General features: G+C 47.9%; 1 protein-coding gene across 4 annotated transcripts in view; it reads left to right on the forward strand.

Moving 5' to 3' along the window:
- The window catches only part of EIPR1 (EARP complex and GARP complex interacting protein 1), a 176672-nt gene that overhangs the window by 26795 nt on the left and 133195 nt on the right, over positions 1-16682 (forward strand). For 3 of the 4 annotated variants that reach the window (XM_003807408.3, XM_008959520.4, XM_034952528.2), the window contains exon 3: positions 13406-13538. In XM_003807408.3, the coding sequence (XP_003807456.1) occupies positions 13406-13538 (133 nt within the window). Of the gene's footprint in view, positions 1-13403; positions 13539-16682 lie in introns of those variants that run through there. The other variant, XM_055108312.1, reaches the window with a different exon arrangement.

The following is a 16682-nucleotide window of genomic DNA, read 5'->3' on the forward strand; positions in this document are numbered from 1 at the left end:
GTAAAAGCTACATGGGCGATAGTGGCACAGAGATAGGATGGGAGGCACGCCAGTCTGCCTTCCAAATGCAGCTTCATAAAGCAGAAGTCAGCAGAAACCCAGGAATTCAACACAAAATGGGGCCATGGAAAGCATGATAGTTATGAGCAAATTACTGTGTACCTGCTCTTAGCCAGAATGTAGTAATGGCATTTCCATTTGGTAATGACATTAATGAAGAACCATTGGTACCAAAGTTATCAAAATAGAAGAAATAAGAAGAGGCCAGGTGTGGTCGCTCACGCATGTAGTTCCAGCACTTCGGGAGGCCAAGGCGGGTGGATCACTTGAGGTGAAGAGTTCAAGACCAGCCTGGCCAACATGGTGAAACCCTGTCTCTACTAAAAATACAAAAATTAGCTGGGTGTGGTGGCACGCACCTGTAATCCCAGCTACTTGGAAGGCTGAGGCATGAGAATCACTTGACAACTGGGAAGATGGAGGTTGCAGTGAGCCGAGATCGCACCACTGCACTCCAGGCTGGGTGACAGAGCGAGACTCTGTCTAAAAAAAAAAAAAAATCGCCCAAAATGACATAAAGTGTTTTAATCTACCTTAATTTGTTTTTTTTTTTTTTTTTGGAACGAAGTAACATTCAATTAATTAAAGAAGCTTTCCAGTTTTTTTGTCTCCTTTCTTCTAAATTGAAGAGTTCTGATAATTACTCAGATTAGTTTCCCAGGATCTTATTTTTTTGAGTCAACAGTATGTTTTATTACATACCTCATCTATTTCCACACTTGCCTGCAGTTGTCTGCGTGTGAATCCGTATGGTAGGTATGAAGCTGTGTTTTTGACTTGCTGGTTTTGTCTTTCTGTTTCTGGTAAAGGCATGTGACATTGTTGAGCTGTTCATTCATTCATCCACTCAACAAATGCTTACTTCGTAGATTAACAGAACTCTTTAATTCCTCTTTTATATGTGCTGGGTACACAAAACCTGAACAGATATTCGTGGCCTGAGTTCAGTGTTTAGTGAAATGGTGAAATGGACAAGCAGATATTCATAGTACTATTAGTATTACCGTCTGGTATATTTTGGCCCTGTGTCCGTACCTGAATCTCATGTTAAATTGTAATCCCCAGTTTTGAGGGAGGGGCCTGGTTGGAGGTGATTGGATCATGGGTGTGTATTCCCCTCTTGATGTTCTCGTGACAGTGAGTGAGTTATCACAGGTCTGATTGTTTGAAAGGGTGTGGCACATCCCCCTTCATGCTGTCTCCTATTGCCATGTGAAGATGTGCCTGCTTCCCATTCACCCTTCTGCTGTGATTGTAAGTTGCCTTAGGCCTCTCCAGCCATGTCCCCTGTATAGCCTGTGGCACTGTGAGTCAATTAAACCTCTTTTCTTTATAAACTACCCAGTATCAGGTAGTTTTTTTTTTTTTTTTTTTGAGACAAGAGTCTTACTCTCTCACCCGGGCTGGAGTGCAGTGGTGTGATCTCGGCTCACTGCAACCTCTGCCTCCCAGGTTCAAGCGATTCTCCTGCCTCAGGCTCCCAAGCGATTACAGGCACAGGCCACCACGCCCAGCTAATTTTTGTATTTTTAGTAGAGACAGGGTTTTGCCATGTTTACCAGGCTGGTCTCAAACTCCTGACTTCAGGTGATCTGCCCGCCTTGGCCTCCCAAAGTGCTGGGATTACAGGCGTGAGCCACCGTACCTGGCCTCAGGTAGTTCTTTATAGCAGTGTGAGAACAGACTAATACACCATCTCACAGTATTCTCTGTGTCCCCATCTTGCGGTGTGCTTCCTGGCCCTGTCTTGCAGCATCCTCCCTGTCCCCATCTCCCAGCATGCTCCCTGTCCCCATCTCACAGCGTCCTCCCTGTCCCCATCTCCCAGCATGCTCCCTGTCCCCATCTCACAGCATCCTCCCTGTCCCCATCTCCCAGCATGCTCCCTGTCCCTGTCTCCTGGCGTGCTCCCTGTCCCTGTCTGGCAGCATCCTCCCTGTCCTGGTCTCCCAGCGTCCTCCTTATCCCCGTCTTGTGGTGGTATTGTGCAGTTCTTTGGCTGCTGTTTGCCCTGGGTCTGTTTGGAGCCTCCCCGGAGTTGGCTGTGTGGGCGGTGCTGGCACTGAGATCAGTAAAGCAGGCCCTGCGCTCACACTCTTCCCAGGGCTCACAGTTGGCTGAGGCTTGTGGAGTCGGGGAGGTGGGTGAGTGGCTGGAGGAGGCAGCTGGTCCTGGAGCAGGGCCGGTTAGGGCTGGTTCCCACATGCTGCCTCAGTCAGCAGAACAGGTTTTCTGGTGAGGCAGGTGGCCCCACGCAGTGTGGAGCTGGTGCGTGGCAGAATCGGGACTGAAACCTGCATGTCTGCCTCTCTCTGCTCGCTTCCCTCTCCTTTGAATTTGCAGTTCAGCTCTGAGGCATGTGCCATGGGTATGCTCTTGCACCTGAATGTACACTTTTGTACAGACACACGTGGAAAGGGTGCACCCGTGCTGTTGCCATGCCGTGTCTCTGTGGGGTGAGATGTCCTGAAAATCAGGACAGCTCCATCCTGAGCAGCCTGGGCCCCATGGTTCCGGCTGCGAGCAGCCCGCCTGTGCGCATGTGCACAGACCAGGAGAGACGCCGGGAAGGCTCCACTGGCTGGGGACTGCAGCCCTGCCCCTGCCTTCTGTGACGATGGAGTCTGGTCTCCTCCTGCACAGTCGGAAGCCGCCGTCCCTCACTCTGGAGCTCCAGCTCTCCTGGGGAGTGGTGGCTGGGAAGGGTTAATAGCTCCTGGTGTTGCCTCAGGTCCTCGCTCCTTTCAGTCATTAATTCCCTGGAAAATGCCCGGTACCTGCATCGTTACTGCATAATGCAGCTGCGCTATCTTTCTGAAAATGTGGGGACTGTCACAGTTGCTGACTTTCCTCTGAGGGATGAACTGATTTGTGTCTGTTTCCTCCTGTGGGACAGGACCCTGTCATAGCTCCCTGTGCTTAGGCGGGACAAGGATTTCTGGGGTCCTTGCTCGCTTTCTGGGGTTCTCCTTTGAGGAGGAGCTGGTGTTCTTCCTGGGGGGTGTGATCATGGCTTAGCATGGGCAGGGATGAGGAACCGCGACCTGAGGCCTGTAAGTGCTTCTGCATTTCCCACAGACTTTCCCTGTATATTGGTACCCCCCTCTTTCTCATGTAGATAAGAGATGAGTCTTAATCTTCCTCTGGAGACCTCTGGGAGTGCCATGGTGACAAAGAGGACCGGCTTTGCCTCTTCTAACATGGAAGCATTGCCCCGGTGGCCAGGGTCCTCATCAGTGAAAAGACTGATGTCACAGAAGGGCAGCGACAGAGCAGCTCGTTTCCTCCCCTGGGTAACGTCTTAGTTTATCAGCTCAGCTGCGCGGTTCTGCATCTGGTTCTGCATCTGTTTTGATTCGTGATAGCTTTGTTCCTGCAGCCCCTCTGATTGGTGACAACTTTGTTCCTGCAGCCCCCGCTGCCTGCAAGTCCTGTTCTCACCTGTGCTCAGAATCACCAGGGTGCTTGGTCAACATTCAGATTCCCAGCCCCACTCTAGGCTAACTGAGCCTTGATTTCTTCCCCGCTGCTCCTGCTCTTTCCTCCCCCACCCTTCTCTCTTCCTTTAATGGTAAAAGGACCTGGTTGCCCACTGAAGCATCACAGGGTAGCCTGGCTTCCTTTCGATGAGGCCTGATCCAGAGGCTCCAGCCTGTCACTAAGCGTCCCTGACTCGCATTTCTGTTTCTTACTGTCTTCAGTGTGAACTTCATCTTCAGGGGTCCTGTATTTTTAGGGTACATCCCTAGATGGTCTGCCATACTTGGAAATTCTTTAATTGTTTTTTTCCAGCTTTCAAGTTCAGATCTAACATACAAAGTGCTCTCTGATATTCCCCTTTTCCCTCACTCTTGAAGAATCGGTTTGACCCTGTATCAGTCTGTTTTCATGCTGCTGATAAAGACATACCCGAGACGGGAAAGAAAAAGAGGTTTAATGGACTCACAGTTCCACATGGCTGGGGAGGCCTCACAATCATGGTGGAAGGCAAGGAGGAGCAAGTCACATCTTACGTGGATGGCGGCAGGCAAAGAGAGCTTGTGCAGGGAAACTCCACCTTATAAAACCATCAGATCTCGTGAGACTTATTCACTATTAGGAGAACAGCATGGGAAAGAACTGCCCCCATGATTCGATTGTCTCCCTCCAGGTTCGTCCCACAACACATGGGAATTCAAGAGGAGATTTGGGTGGGGACATAGTCAAACCATATCACACCCTCAAGTCTGTTGGTGTATTAGGCCATTCTTGCATTGCTATGTAGAAATACCCGAGACTGGGTAATTCATGAAGAAAAGAGGTTTCATGGTTCTGCAGGCCGTACAGGAAGCATGGCTCTGGCATCTGCTTCTGCGATGGCCTCAGGAAGCTTCCAGTCATGGCGGAAGGCGAAGTGGGAGCAGGCACATCACACGGCGAGGGTGGGAGCAAAGAGTGAGAGGGAGTGCCACACGCTTCAATGGCCAGATATCAGAAGAACTCACTATCATGAAGACAGCACCCAGCCATGAGGCATCTGCCCCCAGGATCTAAACACCTCCTAACCAGGCCCTGCCTCCAGCACTGGGGATTACAATTCAACATGAGATTTCGATCGGGACAAATTTCCAAACTATATCAGGTGACATTCCTGCAAGTGTTCAGCTGGAAGGGCTCTTTCGGTTTGAGGAGAAATTTATGATTTTTGTCCAAGGTTTTTGAGTCCTGATCTCTCCTACAAACAGCTTCTATCGTCTTTTCTGTGAAGTCTTTCCTTTTCTGCCCCCTTTTCAATTCCTGAGCTGGAACTAATTGATGCCTTTTCTCTAGTCTTATCTGTCTTTGTGTATGCATGCCTCTAAAATAAGTCTTCATGTTATAGGATTCCTGTTACTTCTATTGTGTATTTATTTTTCTCCAAATTCCTTGACACCTTGCCATCCCTGACACATATTGTGAGGCCAAGGACCATTCACTGCTGTGTCCTTTCGATGCCTGGTGCTGAGCAGGTTGTTGGATGGATGTATTTTAAGGAAAGTCACAAACTTTTGTAATAATTAGTTCTACTGCAGCAAACATACTCACTTTTCACAAGTAAACCTTGTGATGTTCTATTGGGCATCTATTACATTTTCAGACAAACATTGGCTTTCTGTCTAGAGAAGTCACGCTATCCAGAAACCCCATGCCTGGCCATCCACTTCCGGGATTTTGCTGCAAATTCCATCAGATTCCCTGGTGTCCATATCAATGAGCATTGGGTCAAAACCCACAGCCAGTTTCATCTGTCCCACTAGAGTCACAAGGAGTCAACGCCCAGAATCTCCCATGGGCCCTGCTGCCACCCTTGGGCCAGCTCCCGAGTGGTGGCCCTCCCGCACGGGCCTATGCTCGGTTTGTGGGGTGTAGGGGGTGGGCAGGGTGTCTGTCACTGCTTCGGATGAACAAAACATGCTGGGAGAAGCGGTGTGGACTCTGGATCATAGGGTTTCCCCAGTCATCTGTTTCATAAGGGTTTCCTTAACGCATTTCTCTGGCACGGTGGTGGTGGTGGTTTTCACTGGACTTCTGTACCAAGAGCAAGTCATATGTGTGCACCAGTATAAACCAAGGGAAAGATTAACATGGTGCCCTATTTCCCTCTTCTGTGTGCACCAAGCTAGATCTAGGGAAAGATAAGCGTGGTGCCCCGGGGCCGCATTCCCTTCCTACATGTGCATCCGTGTAAAGAGAAACAGAAGTGTAGTGCCACGGTGCCACCTCCCACTGTGCACTTTCTTTTTTATTTTCCTCTGTGAATTGTACCCCACTTTGCTTTCTGAGAATTTTGGTCTCATTTTATATGTACATATTTTTCTTTTTTTTTTTTTCAGACAGAGTCTCGCTCTATTGCCTAGGCTGGAGTGCTGTGGTATGACCTCAGCTTACTAAAACCTCTGCCTCCCAGTTTCAAGTGATTCTCCTGCCTCGGCCTCCTGAATAGCGGGGATCACAGGCGTGCACCACCATGCCCGGCTAATTTTTATATTTTTAGTAGAGACGGGGTTTCACCGTGTTGGCCAGGCTAGTCTTGAACTCCTGACCTCAGGTGATCCACCCACCTCACCATCTCAGGTGATCCACAGTCCCAAAGTGCTGGGATTATAGGTGTGAGCCACTGCACCTGGCCTGGTCTCAATATATTGATTATGCCCCAATAATTTTTTTTTTTATAGAGTTCTACTTATATCTTTCTGATTTTTAGAGTGAGAGGCAGCTCCCCACTGGAAGGAAGAGCCAGTACTTCAGCCCTGTTCTCTGCTACCAGAGGCAGCTGGTGGCATTCCAGTGACCCAGTTAGGTTCCAGCCTCCCCCGCAGCCCTTGACCACGCACTGCACAGGCTGTGTCACTTTCTGCACAGTTCTGAGCAACGTGCTTCTGGGGCACAGGGAGCTTCTGGAATGTGGAGTCTTTTTTCTCTCCCACTGCCGAGTGTACTGTTTGGGCTTCATGGGCAAGGGCTACTAATACCCTATGCTTTAATTGCCTAAGAGAGAAGTATTAATATGTTTAGGGAAATGGTGGTTATTGTATGGGGCTCATAAGCACTGGAAAAAGAGTTATTAAGTATGTTACAGATTTTCCAGTGCTTATGAGCCTGGCCTGGCCAATATGATGAAACCCTGTCTCTACTAAAAATACAAAAATTAGCTGGGCATGGTGGTGCCTGCCTGTAGTTGCAACTACTCAGGAGGCTGAGGGAGGAGAATCATTTGAACTGGGGAGGTGGAGGTTGCAGTGAGCCGAGATCGCACCACTGGACTCCAGCCTGGGAGACAGAGTAAGACTCTGTCTCAAAAAAAAAAAAAAAAACCAGTATGTGTTTCTATTAGAACAAAGGGATCTTAGAGATGTAGTTTCCTAAATGTACAAATGCTGAGAGGGGCCCAGATATACAAAGAGCCCAGAAAGGGTTAGTGGCTTGCCCAGGGTCACACAGCCAGGAATGGCAGAATCCAAATGAGAAACAAGTTCTCTTGATTGGCAGGTCACGTTCATGTCAGCACTGAGCTGAAGCGTGAAGCCGACTAGAGTAGAAACTGTGTTTTCAGAGTCACATGCTGTAACCAGGGGTAAAGAAAAGCAGCGATATGGGCCCATGGCTTGTTCTGTCCAGGATCTGGTCACAGGCAGTATTCAGTATTCTGCATAACTCTTAAGGAATTGCCATTGGGCAGGTGGGTTTTAGTCATGGATGACGTGGCAGGGACGGTGTCTCCTGTCGTCTGCCTGGTGGCCATCAGGGTGAGAGCTGGGGGGGTTTGCCATCAGCGGCCGAGGGAATCTCCTGCCTCTGGGGAAGCCATTGGATCATTCACTTTCCCTAGGCGGGTGCCTCTTGATTTTTTAATATCCAGTCTTATTTATATGTGGTATTTTTTGTTTTTATTTTTTTCTGTAGAGATGGGATCTTGCCGTGTTGCCCAGGCTTGTCTTGACCTCCTGGGCTCAAGCCATCCTCCTCCTGCCTCAGCCCTGCAAAGTGCTGGGATCACAAGTGTGAGCCACCGTGCCTGGCCCTTTTTTTTTTTTTTTTTTTTTTCCAATTCTCAAGAGTTTTTAAACTTTCAGTTTGGAAGCACAGATGAAATGGACAGTGCGATGGCCTCAGCTCTGTACTCAGCAGCCTGGCCCTGCAGCTCTGTACTCGGTGGCCTGGCCCCACAGCTCTGTACTCGGCAGCCTGGCCCTGGGCTGTGGCCACACAGCATTTCTCTCCAAGCCCCGATTCTTCCAGAAAAGGAGGGAGAGGTGATTAAGTTCATCTTCATGGACTTCCTAATAAATTTTTATAACTCTTTATTCTAAATCTTTACAGTGTCACCTATAGCCTTAGCCCAGCACTGGTAAAATCAACTTTAAAAATTTTAATGATGATTCAAAATATATGAGTTTGATCTTTATTATAAACGATTAACACATTAAAAAATCCAATGTGGCTTGAAAAGTTTAAAGTAACATTTAAGTACTGCTCACAGGGCGACCGCCTTTGCAGACCTGCCTAGCTGGTGTTAATGGGTCTTTCTTTTGGGCCCTGGTAATCTTTTGCACTCACCTTAGTTACAGTGTTTCTTTCTCGCATTGCTTGTTTTCGGAGCTGGCCTGTACCTGCGTATGTTTATTCAACAAAACAGTTGTTTATACTTTCAGGTGAGCTGGGTGTAGGGTGGTGCCCTGAGAACAGAGAGTTGAGGTACTGGTTCTTCCTTCCAGCTGGGAGCTGCCTCTCACTCTGGCTTGCTGTCGCCCTGCAGAGTGCATCCACAGGGCAGGTGGCGGGGCTGCAGAGCTCGCATGCCAGGACCAGGGGCTCCCGTAGGCCTGGCTGTGCCGTGTCTAACTGGAGGAGCCCAGGCCCTCCATCTTCAAGCCTCGATCTTTTCACCTGTAGATTGTGATTAATAGTAATATATTATAGGGCTGTTTTAAGGATTAAGGCACTAAAGTGTATAAAATACTTCACATAGTGCCTGGTGCAATATAAATTTCAGCCATTACTTTATTTTGCTCATGGTGGTTGATGGCATCCTGTTTGAACAGCCCCGAGTTAAAACAGTTCATGAAGATGTGTACTTGCACTACTCTATGAATCAACCATAAAATAAGGATATGTGGGAAAATCTCAATACTCATCAGCCTTAGCAATGAAGGTGAAAGACCATTTCTATTGCAGTGTACCAGATTAGGAGACATGGGCTTGGGAGGAACATGGATCCCCCCTCTGCCCTGTGCGTGCTCGCTGGCTGGAAGAGGTGAACCTAGAGGAGATGCGTGCATCCGGGAGCTGAGTCCCATTGGAAAGCTGTGCCTTGTGTTTTCACAAGAAGGAAAACAGCTTTATGGCAAGAAAGGCGGGCCCAGGTGGAGGCAGAGCCTGTGGGGAGGCAGGAGACTAGGAGAGAGGGTCTGCTGAGACCTGCAGCCAGGCCGAGGGGCCAGCTTGGGGGCCGCGCCGCACTGTCCTGAAGAGCCCAGAAAGCCCCCGGCTGCGCCTGCTGCCCTGGTGCATTTCAGGGGAGCAGATTTGCAAAGTAGTACATTTAAGCGCATCCCTGTTTTCAGTGCTAATGGATTTCCTGATAAGTAGGAAATGTGAAAAATACTGAGGAAAAAAAATTCCCTAGCAACACAAAAATTACTTCTAATTTGCTGTATCACCTTGTGGTCTGTGTTCCTGTGTGATGGTATTATATAATCACATGCCATTTTATAGCCTGCTTTTAAAATGTAATACTCTTGTAACGTTTTTGGTATTAATAATTGCTCTTAATCATAACTTTTAAAGCTATATAACATTTCATAATACACTTTTTTAATTCACTTATTCTTTGGGGCAGATTTCACAAAATCAAATTATTGTTTCAGTTTCAACATTTATGTAGTTCTTATTTACATATTATAACAAACCTTCTAAAAGAATTGGACAAGTTATAATCCGGATCAGTTCTATCATAGAATTCCCTGTATTGGTTGCCATCACTTAGAAAAAGTTGGCTAATATAATAAATATTAATTGGTATGATGAAATTCTCATTTTTAAATTTTTAAGTCATTGGTTATAATAAAGAATAAATTTTCTTCATGTATTTGTTACTAGTTTTTATTCTAATGCGTTTCTGCCTGTAAGATATAACTATAACTTAACATGCATCCAAGTGCACGCATCCAGAATGTGCTACTGGGGACATCTTTACACATGCATTCACCGGTTCCCCACGCCCACGTACCCCCCACACACCCATACCCGTGATGCACCCACACCCTCCCACACACCTCCCACACGCCTGCACCTGCCTCACACCCACACATACGTGCACATTCACACCCATGTACACCCACCATACCCATGTACACCACCATACCCATGTACCTACAGACCCTCACACACACCCTTACATACACACCTGCACCTGCCTCACACTCACACCCCCTCCACACACAGCTGCACCTCCCCCACACCCACACCCGCACACATACATGCATAGACCACGTACCCATGCTCCCACACACGCACTCCCATGCACATACACGCATAGACTGTGTACTCATGCTCCCTGCACACCTGCATGCACACATACCCACGCCCACGTGCACCCGTGTCACTGCCATGAAGAACACCCCAGCAGTCCCCTCAGATTCCTGGAGTCTGGGCCAACTCCAGGCCTGCGGTGAATGGTCTCTGTCGTTACCTCAGTTGGTTTTGCCTGAGGTAATCGCACAAGGTTCTCCTTCTCGTGTCTCATTTTTCTCACTCAGCATTGTCTGTGCATGTGTTGTTGTTACTTGTCATTACTGTGAGAATTGCATTTGTGAATATACCACAACTGATTTACCCATTCTATTGTGGAGTTTTTTTTTTTTTTTTTTTTTTTTTTTTTTTTTTTTGAGACAGGATCTCGCTCTGTCACCCAGGCTGGAGTGCAGTGGTGTGATCTCGGCTCACTGCACCTCCCCCTCCAGGCTTCAAGTGATTCTCCTGCCTCAGTCCCCCAAGTAGTTGAGGTTATAGATGACTGCCACTACGCCCGGCTAATTTTTATATTTTTAGTAGAGACGGGGTTTCACCATATTGGCCAGGCTGGTCTTCAACTCCTGACCTCAGGTGATCTACCCATCTTGGCTTCCCAAAGTGCTGGGATTACAGGTGTCAGCCACCGCGCCTGGCCTACCCATTCTGTTGTTGATGGACATCTGAGCTGTTTACTGCTTTGGCTATCATAAATATATCTGCTGTGAAAATTCTTGCACTTGCCTTTTCTTTGGTGTTTGTAGGGTCTATCCCCAATTGTAGAGATGTGGCGTCATGGGACATATGTGTTTCTGCCAAATGTTTTTCTCAATATCACTAAGTAATCATTTAATAACTAATAATATATTATAAAATGTATAACAGGTCCACAGAGGAAAAAACTGTTCATAGGTAAACTTTCCTTGGGTGTGGAAAGGAAAAAGAGTACAATAAATTTTCACTTATAAAAACAAGTACTGTGTTCGTTTCTCTGGTTCTTAGATGTGTGATTTGTAATTGGAAGCTGTTCACTGGGAATGTTTCTGAACCTGCTGTGGAAACTTCAGTTCCCCGAATGGAGAGGGCGGGCGCGCATGCTCCCTGGGCTCCTGCTCTGCCTCGGGCAAGCCGGCCGTATCTGGCTTCTCCTTGGCCCCAGGACCCGGTGCTGGCGGCCCGCTCTACTCCTGGGAGATTGTGGTTCAGCTCACATGGCTCTGGGCACTGGCTGGGTATGAATTCCACTCTGAGCAAGTCCAGAATGACTCCCTGGGGTGACCTTGTATTAGTTCGTTCTCATACTGCTATTAAGAAATAGCTGATACTGGGTCATTGATAAACAACAGAGGTTTTATTGGCTCACATTTCTGGAGCTGTTCAGGAAACATAGCAGCATCTGCTTCTGGAGAGGCCTCAGGAAACTTCCAATCATGGCGGAAGGCGAAAGGGGAGCAGCCGCCTCACGTGGCCGAAGCAGGAGCTAGGAGAGGGAAGATGCCACTCAAGTTTTTTTGTTGTTGTTGAGACGGAGTCTCGCTCTGTCTCCCAGGCTGGAGTGCAGTGGCGCGATCTCGGCTCACTGCAAGCTCCACCTCCCGGGTTCACGCCATTCTCCTGCCTCAGCCTCCCGAGTAGCTGGGATTACAGGTGCCCGCTACCACGCCCAGCTAATTTTTTGTATTTTTAGTAGAAACGGAGTTTCACTGTGGTGGTCAGGCTGGTCTCAAATTCCTGACCTCAGGTGATCCGCCCGCCTCGGCCTCCCAAAGTGCTACGATTACAGGCGTGAGCCACCGCGCCCGGCCCATGCCACTCACTTTTAAATGACCAGGTCTCAGGAGAATTCACTATCGTGAGGATAGTACCAGGTGGGGATGGTGCTAACCCATTCCTGAAGGCCCATCCCCCATGATCCAGTCACCTCCCGCCAGGCCTCACGTCCGACACTGGGATTACAATTTGACGTGAGATCTGGACGGGACACAGATCCAAGCCCTATCAGACCCTGAGGAGCAGTTGGAAATAATGAAAGGGCCATCTGAGGCCTGGTTGATGTGTAGGTGCTACTGGGTATCGTGGAGACAGTTTTAAAATAGCATTTAATGTTAGATTGCAAACGTATTGCAGAGTGCGCCAGGCACAGTCAGTCCCAGACCTAGTTAGGCAAAAAATGTTAAAAGTGCAAATAAAGCACAAAGAAGTAAAGGAAAACCGCCTATAATTCCACCATCCAGACACCACTCAGGTACCTGCTGGTTCTCATTTGGACACGCGTACATTTTTAAAACAAAACAACAAAAAAGGATGTAGCATTCGTACAGTTTCTTTTGTGTATTCTCTTCTAAAACATATATTACATCGTTCCATGCCACTGAGTAGTCTACAGTACACCAAATGGCGTCACAATATTACCATCAAATACTGCAATTTATTTGAACAGTTTCCTATTACTAAACATTTAGGTGACTTCTAATTTTTTTTATTTCAATAATCAATGCCATAGTAAACGTACTTGGATATAAATCTTTTGTGCAGACCCATGAATATTTTCTTAGTACAAATTTACTTTTAAAAGAGGAATTATGTTTTCTCATTGACTTGGGTATTGGTAAGAAATTAAATGTGAAATCATTTTAATTCTTCTAAAAATTATCCTGGAAAGCATGGAGATAGTATATTTAACTTTCTTATGGAGTGGCTAAAATGTTATCCTATTTAATATCATAAGATAATAGACACCAACGGCTGTTGGACTTGTTTTTGAAAAGAGGATAAAAGTGTGTGAATATACAGCCCTTTCTCACTCTCTCCCACCTTAATCATGTCTGAAGTATGAGTCGAGTTCTGCCCACTATAGACAGAGTGGGCCAGGCGTGGTCAGTCCCAGCCCTAATTAGGCAGTCGTGCCCTGCCGCGCCTGCCCTCCCCAGCAGCCGTGCAGCAGGCTGGGAGGACCTTGCTGATATGGACAGCCCTGGGCAGCTCTGGTCGTGACACCAACAGTGGCTCGCTCTTAGAGCCACTTGAGGACACAGCGTTTGGTGCCTTATTTCTTTAAGACTGGATATGACCGGACGGCAGTCTTATGTAGCTTGCAATCTTAAAAATGCTCCACAGGGATTTTCTAACTTGTCTTTGGAGAGGAGTCCAGTAAGAATTAAATTATAGAAGCACATACTGTTGGCATAATAACAATTAATTAAAGATGTATCTGTCATGAAATGTGCATGTGACTATTCTTTGTAATCATGATGTCTGATGAAGGTACTGAGGAAAGTGTTTGAGATCCTGATGTGCTCTTTTCTTGTATTTGTAGATCCATATCATAGATTTTGACGATGAAAACAACATTATAAATAAAAATGTCCTCCTCCATCAAGCGGGTGAAATCTGGCATATTAGCGCTAGCCCTGCAGACAGAGGTGTGCTGGCGACCTGCTACAACAGAAGTAAGTGCGGCTTTTCTAAGATACTTGCTAACTGGAGGTAACTGGAGGTATTTCCTAAGACGGGTTTTGTATTGCTAATGGGTCGACACATGACTGAAAAGATTTAGCCATTAATGAAGGTGTTGCATGCACAGAGAAGCCATGATATTGTGAGTAGATGTTTGCAGAAATTATTAGAATCTTGAGATTCTAAGAACTGAAGCTGGAATCAGCTGTTCTGGGAACGTTGACACCTTGATCAGGGGAGTACAGTGCTGGAGTTTCCGGTGAGGCAGACACAAGTGTCCTGATGTGGAAACTGTACGTTGTGGGGAGCAGCAGGGATTCATCTCTTTCCTATAGTGTCTTGGTGACTGTCTTCCAGTGCTCTTTGGTAAGAGCAGTTCCATGCACACACGCGCGTTGACTGGTGATATGCCTCATAGGCTTCTTCCTGCCCGCCGTTGTGCTCTCTAGGCTCTTGGAGCTCTGGGACCTTAGTTTGTGTCAATGCAGATGTCTGAGTTGCTGAACTGAGCCTCCGTCTTCCCCAGTTCTCCTTGTTTGGTCGTCGTCAATGAGTACTTTCTAAATTCTGGCTCTATGGAGAAATATCTCCTAGGATCTCTTTCTCTACCATGTAAGCCAGAACAAATTCTTTGTGGTTTTTGATATATAGTTTCTAAAATGTTGCCTTCATTTGTCCCACAGGCTGAATGACTTTTTAGGTACTTTTAATGCATTCTGTCTGATCTTCTCTCTCATACCCTGGCTTCAGAATATTGATGTGTAGGGATTGCATGGCTCATATATCAGGCTGGTCACCAGGACATCCTGATCTAATATTCCACTTTCACCGGGTTCTGTGTATGTTTCCCTTCCCCTCCCTTCCCTTTTCCCTTCCCTTCCCTTCCCTGTTCCCTTTTCCCTTCCCTTTTCCCTTTTCCCATCTCTTTCCCTTTTCCCTTCCCTTTTCTCTTCCCTTCCCCCTTCCCTTTTCCCTTCTTTTTTCCCTTTTCCCTTCTCTTTTCTTTTCCCTTCCCTTTTCCCTTTTCCCTTCCCTTTCCCTTCCTTTTTCCTTTCCCTTTCTTTTCCCTTCCTTTCCCCTTTCTCTTCCCTTCCCTTCCCTTTTCCCTTCCCTTCCCTTTTCCCTTCCTTTCCCTTTTCCCTTCCTTTCCCTTTTCCCTTCCTTTCCCTTCCCTTCCCTTTTCTTTTCCTTTCCTTTTCTTTTCTTTTCCTTCCTTTTCTTTTCCTTTTCTTTTCTTTTCCTTTTCTTTTCTTGACAGAGTCTCACTCTGTCGCCCAGGCTGGAGTGCAGTGGTGCAATCTGGACTCACTGCAACCTCTGCCTCCCAGGTTCAAGCAATTCTCCTGCCTCAGCCTCCTGAGTAGCTGGGATTACAGGTGCACATCACCACGCCCGGCTAATTTTCATATTTTTAGTAGAGATGGGGTTTCACCATGTTGGCCAGGCTGGTCTCAAACTTTTGACCTCAGGTGATCTGCCCGCCTTGGCCTCCCAAAGTGCTAGGATTACAGACGTGAGCCACTGCGCCTGGCCCTTCTTCCACTTTAACTTCACAGCTGCCCCATGTCCTCCTCTGAGGGCCCTGCCTTCCACATGGAGGGCAGTATGGCATGTGGCTGAGTGTGGCTATGCACCTCCCTCCTGCCAGCGGGAGGTTGGGGGTCCGAGAGCCTCCTTGTGTTTTGTCTGCTCTCTGTGCTGATTGGTCCAAGCTGACAGTGTCTCAGCAGAAACACATTTCTCAAGAATCTGTGGGTCTTCAGTAGATTTCCTGAGGCTTCGCTTCCTCAGACAAGAGCATAACTGCAGATCTTTTAGAGACGATCTCTTCTCTGCCTTGGTCTCCTGCTAAGATGGCCAAGGGACTGCCCCCTTCATCCTTGACCCTTCACCTTGACCCTTCACCCTCCCCTTCACCCTTCACTCTCTTCTGCCTGAGGATCTGTGAGGTGCTTCCTTGGCTTCTTGAGAGGCCCTTCCTAGGCCTGCACTCTGACTTCCTGATCTTCCCGAGGCTTTAACCACATGCAGTGTGGCCCGTCCTTGGCCTTTTCTTAGGGGCACACTCTCCTGACAGTCGGGGTATTAGTCCATTCTCACACTGCTATGAAGAACTACCTGGGACTGGGTAATTTATGAAGAGGTTTAATGGACTCACAGTTCTGCGGGCTTAACAGGAAGCATGACTGGGTGGCCTCAGGAAACGCACAATCACAGTGGGGGGTGACGGGGAAGCCAGGGCCTTCTTCACAAGGCAGCAGGAGAGAGAGAGAGCAAAGTGGGAAGAGCCACACACCTTCAAACAACCAGATCTCACTGTCACAAGAACAGCAAGGGGGAAATCCACCCTGTGATCCAGTCATCTGGATCCTCCCTGGACATGTGGGGATTACAATTCGAGATGAGATTTGGGTGGGGACACAGACCCAAACCACATCAGTTAGGCTTTTCATTTCAGCACCTTTTGCCGGCTGGAGACGCTGTGCTTGTTGTTACTCCACCATCGTATAACTCTTCCCCGTTTGCCCTCTCCTCCACCCTTGCCCTGTCCCCCAACCAGGAAACCCCCCTCGTGCAGGACCAGCCTCAGCACAACAGGAGCTGCCTCCATGGTCCTGTAGGGCATGGCCTTTCTGCCCCCTGGATATTCCAGGCAAGCTCTGCTTTTTCTGTGGCTCCTCAAAAGCCTCCCAGCCTCTACCCACTGCCAAAATCCAGAGCTCCTCCCGCATTTCAGGCAGTTGTTACTGCGGCCTCTGCTTCCATAGTCATTATACACTGCAGAGGAATTCCCACAAACAGCGGCTTCCAACAGCGCATGCCTCTTCAACAGTGTGTGCTGGCTGTAGCTTCGTAGCGTGCTGGCCTGGGGTCTCCAGGCCCCCACCAGGCTGTGTCAGGGCTCTCGCCTCATGTGGCTCCTGGGGTTGTAGGATGCAGGCTTGTTTCCTGGCTGTCTGCTGGGACCACCCTCAGCTGCTCCCAGCTGTAAGTGGGCTTTGAGTTAAGCTGCCAAGTTTGTGGCAATTTGTAGAAGCAACAGAAAACTAACACAATTGCCAAGCACTCTTGGTCTTGTTGGTCGTCCACAGGCGTAAGTTGATCATGTCCTTCAAGTTACCCTGGATCTCGTGATT

Source organism: Pan paniscus, chromosome 12 (assembly GCF_029289425.2).
Source record: "Pan paniscus chromosome 12, NHGRI_mPanPan1-v2.0_pri, whole genome shotgun sequence".
NCBI lineage: Eukaryota > Metazoa > Chordata > Mammalia > Primates > Hominidae > Pan > Pan paniscus.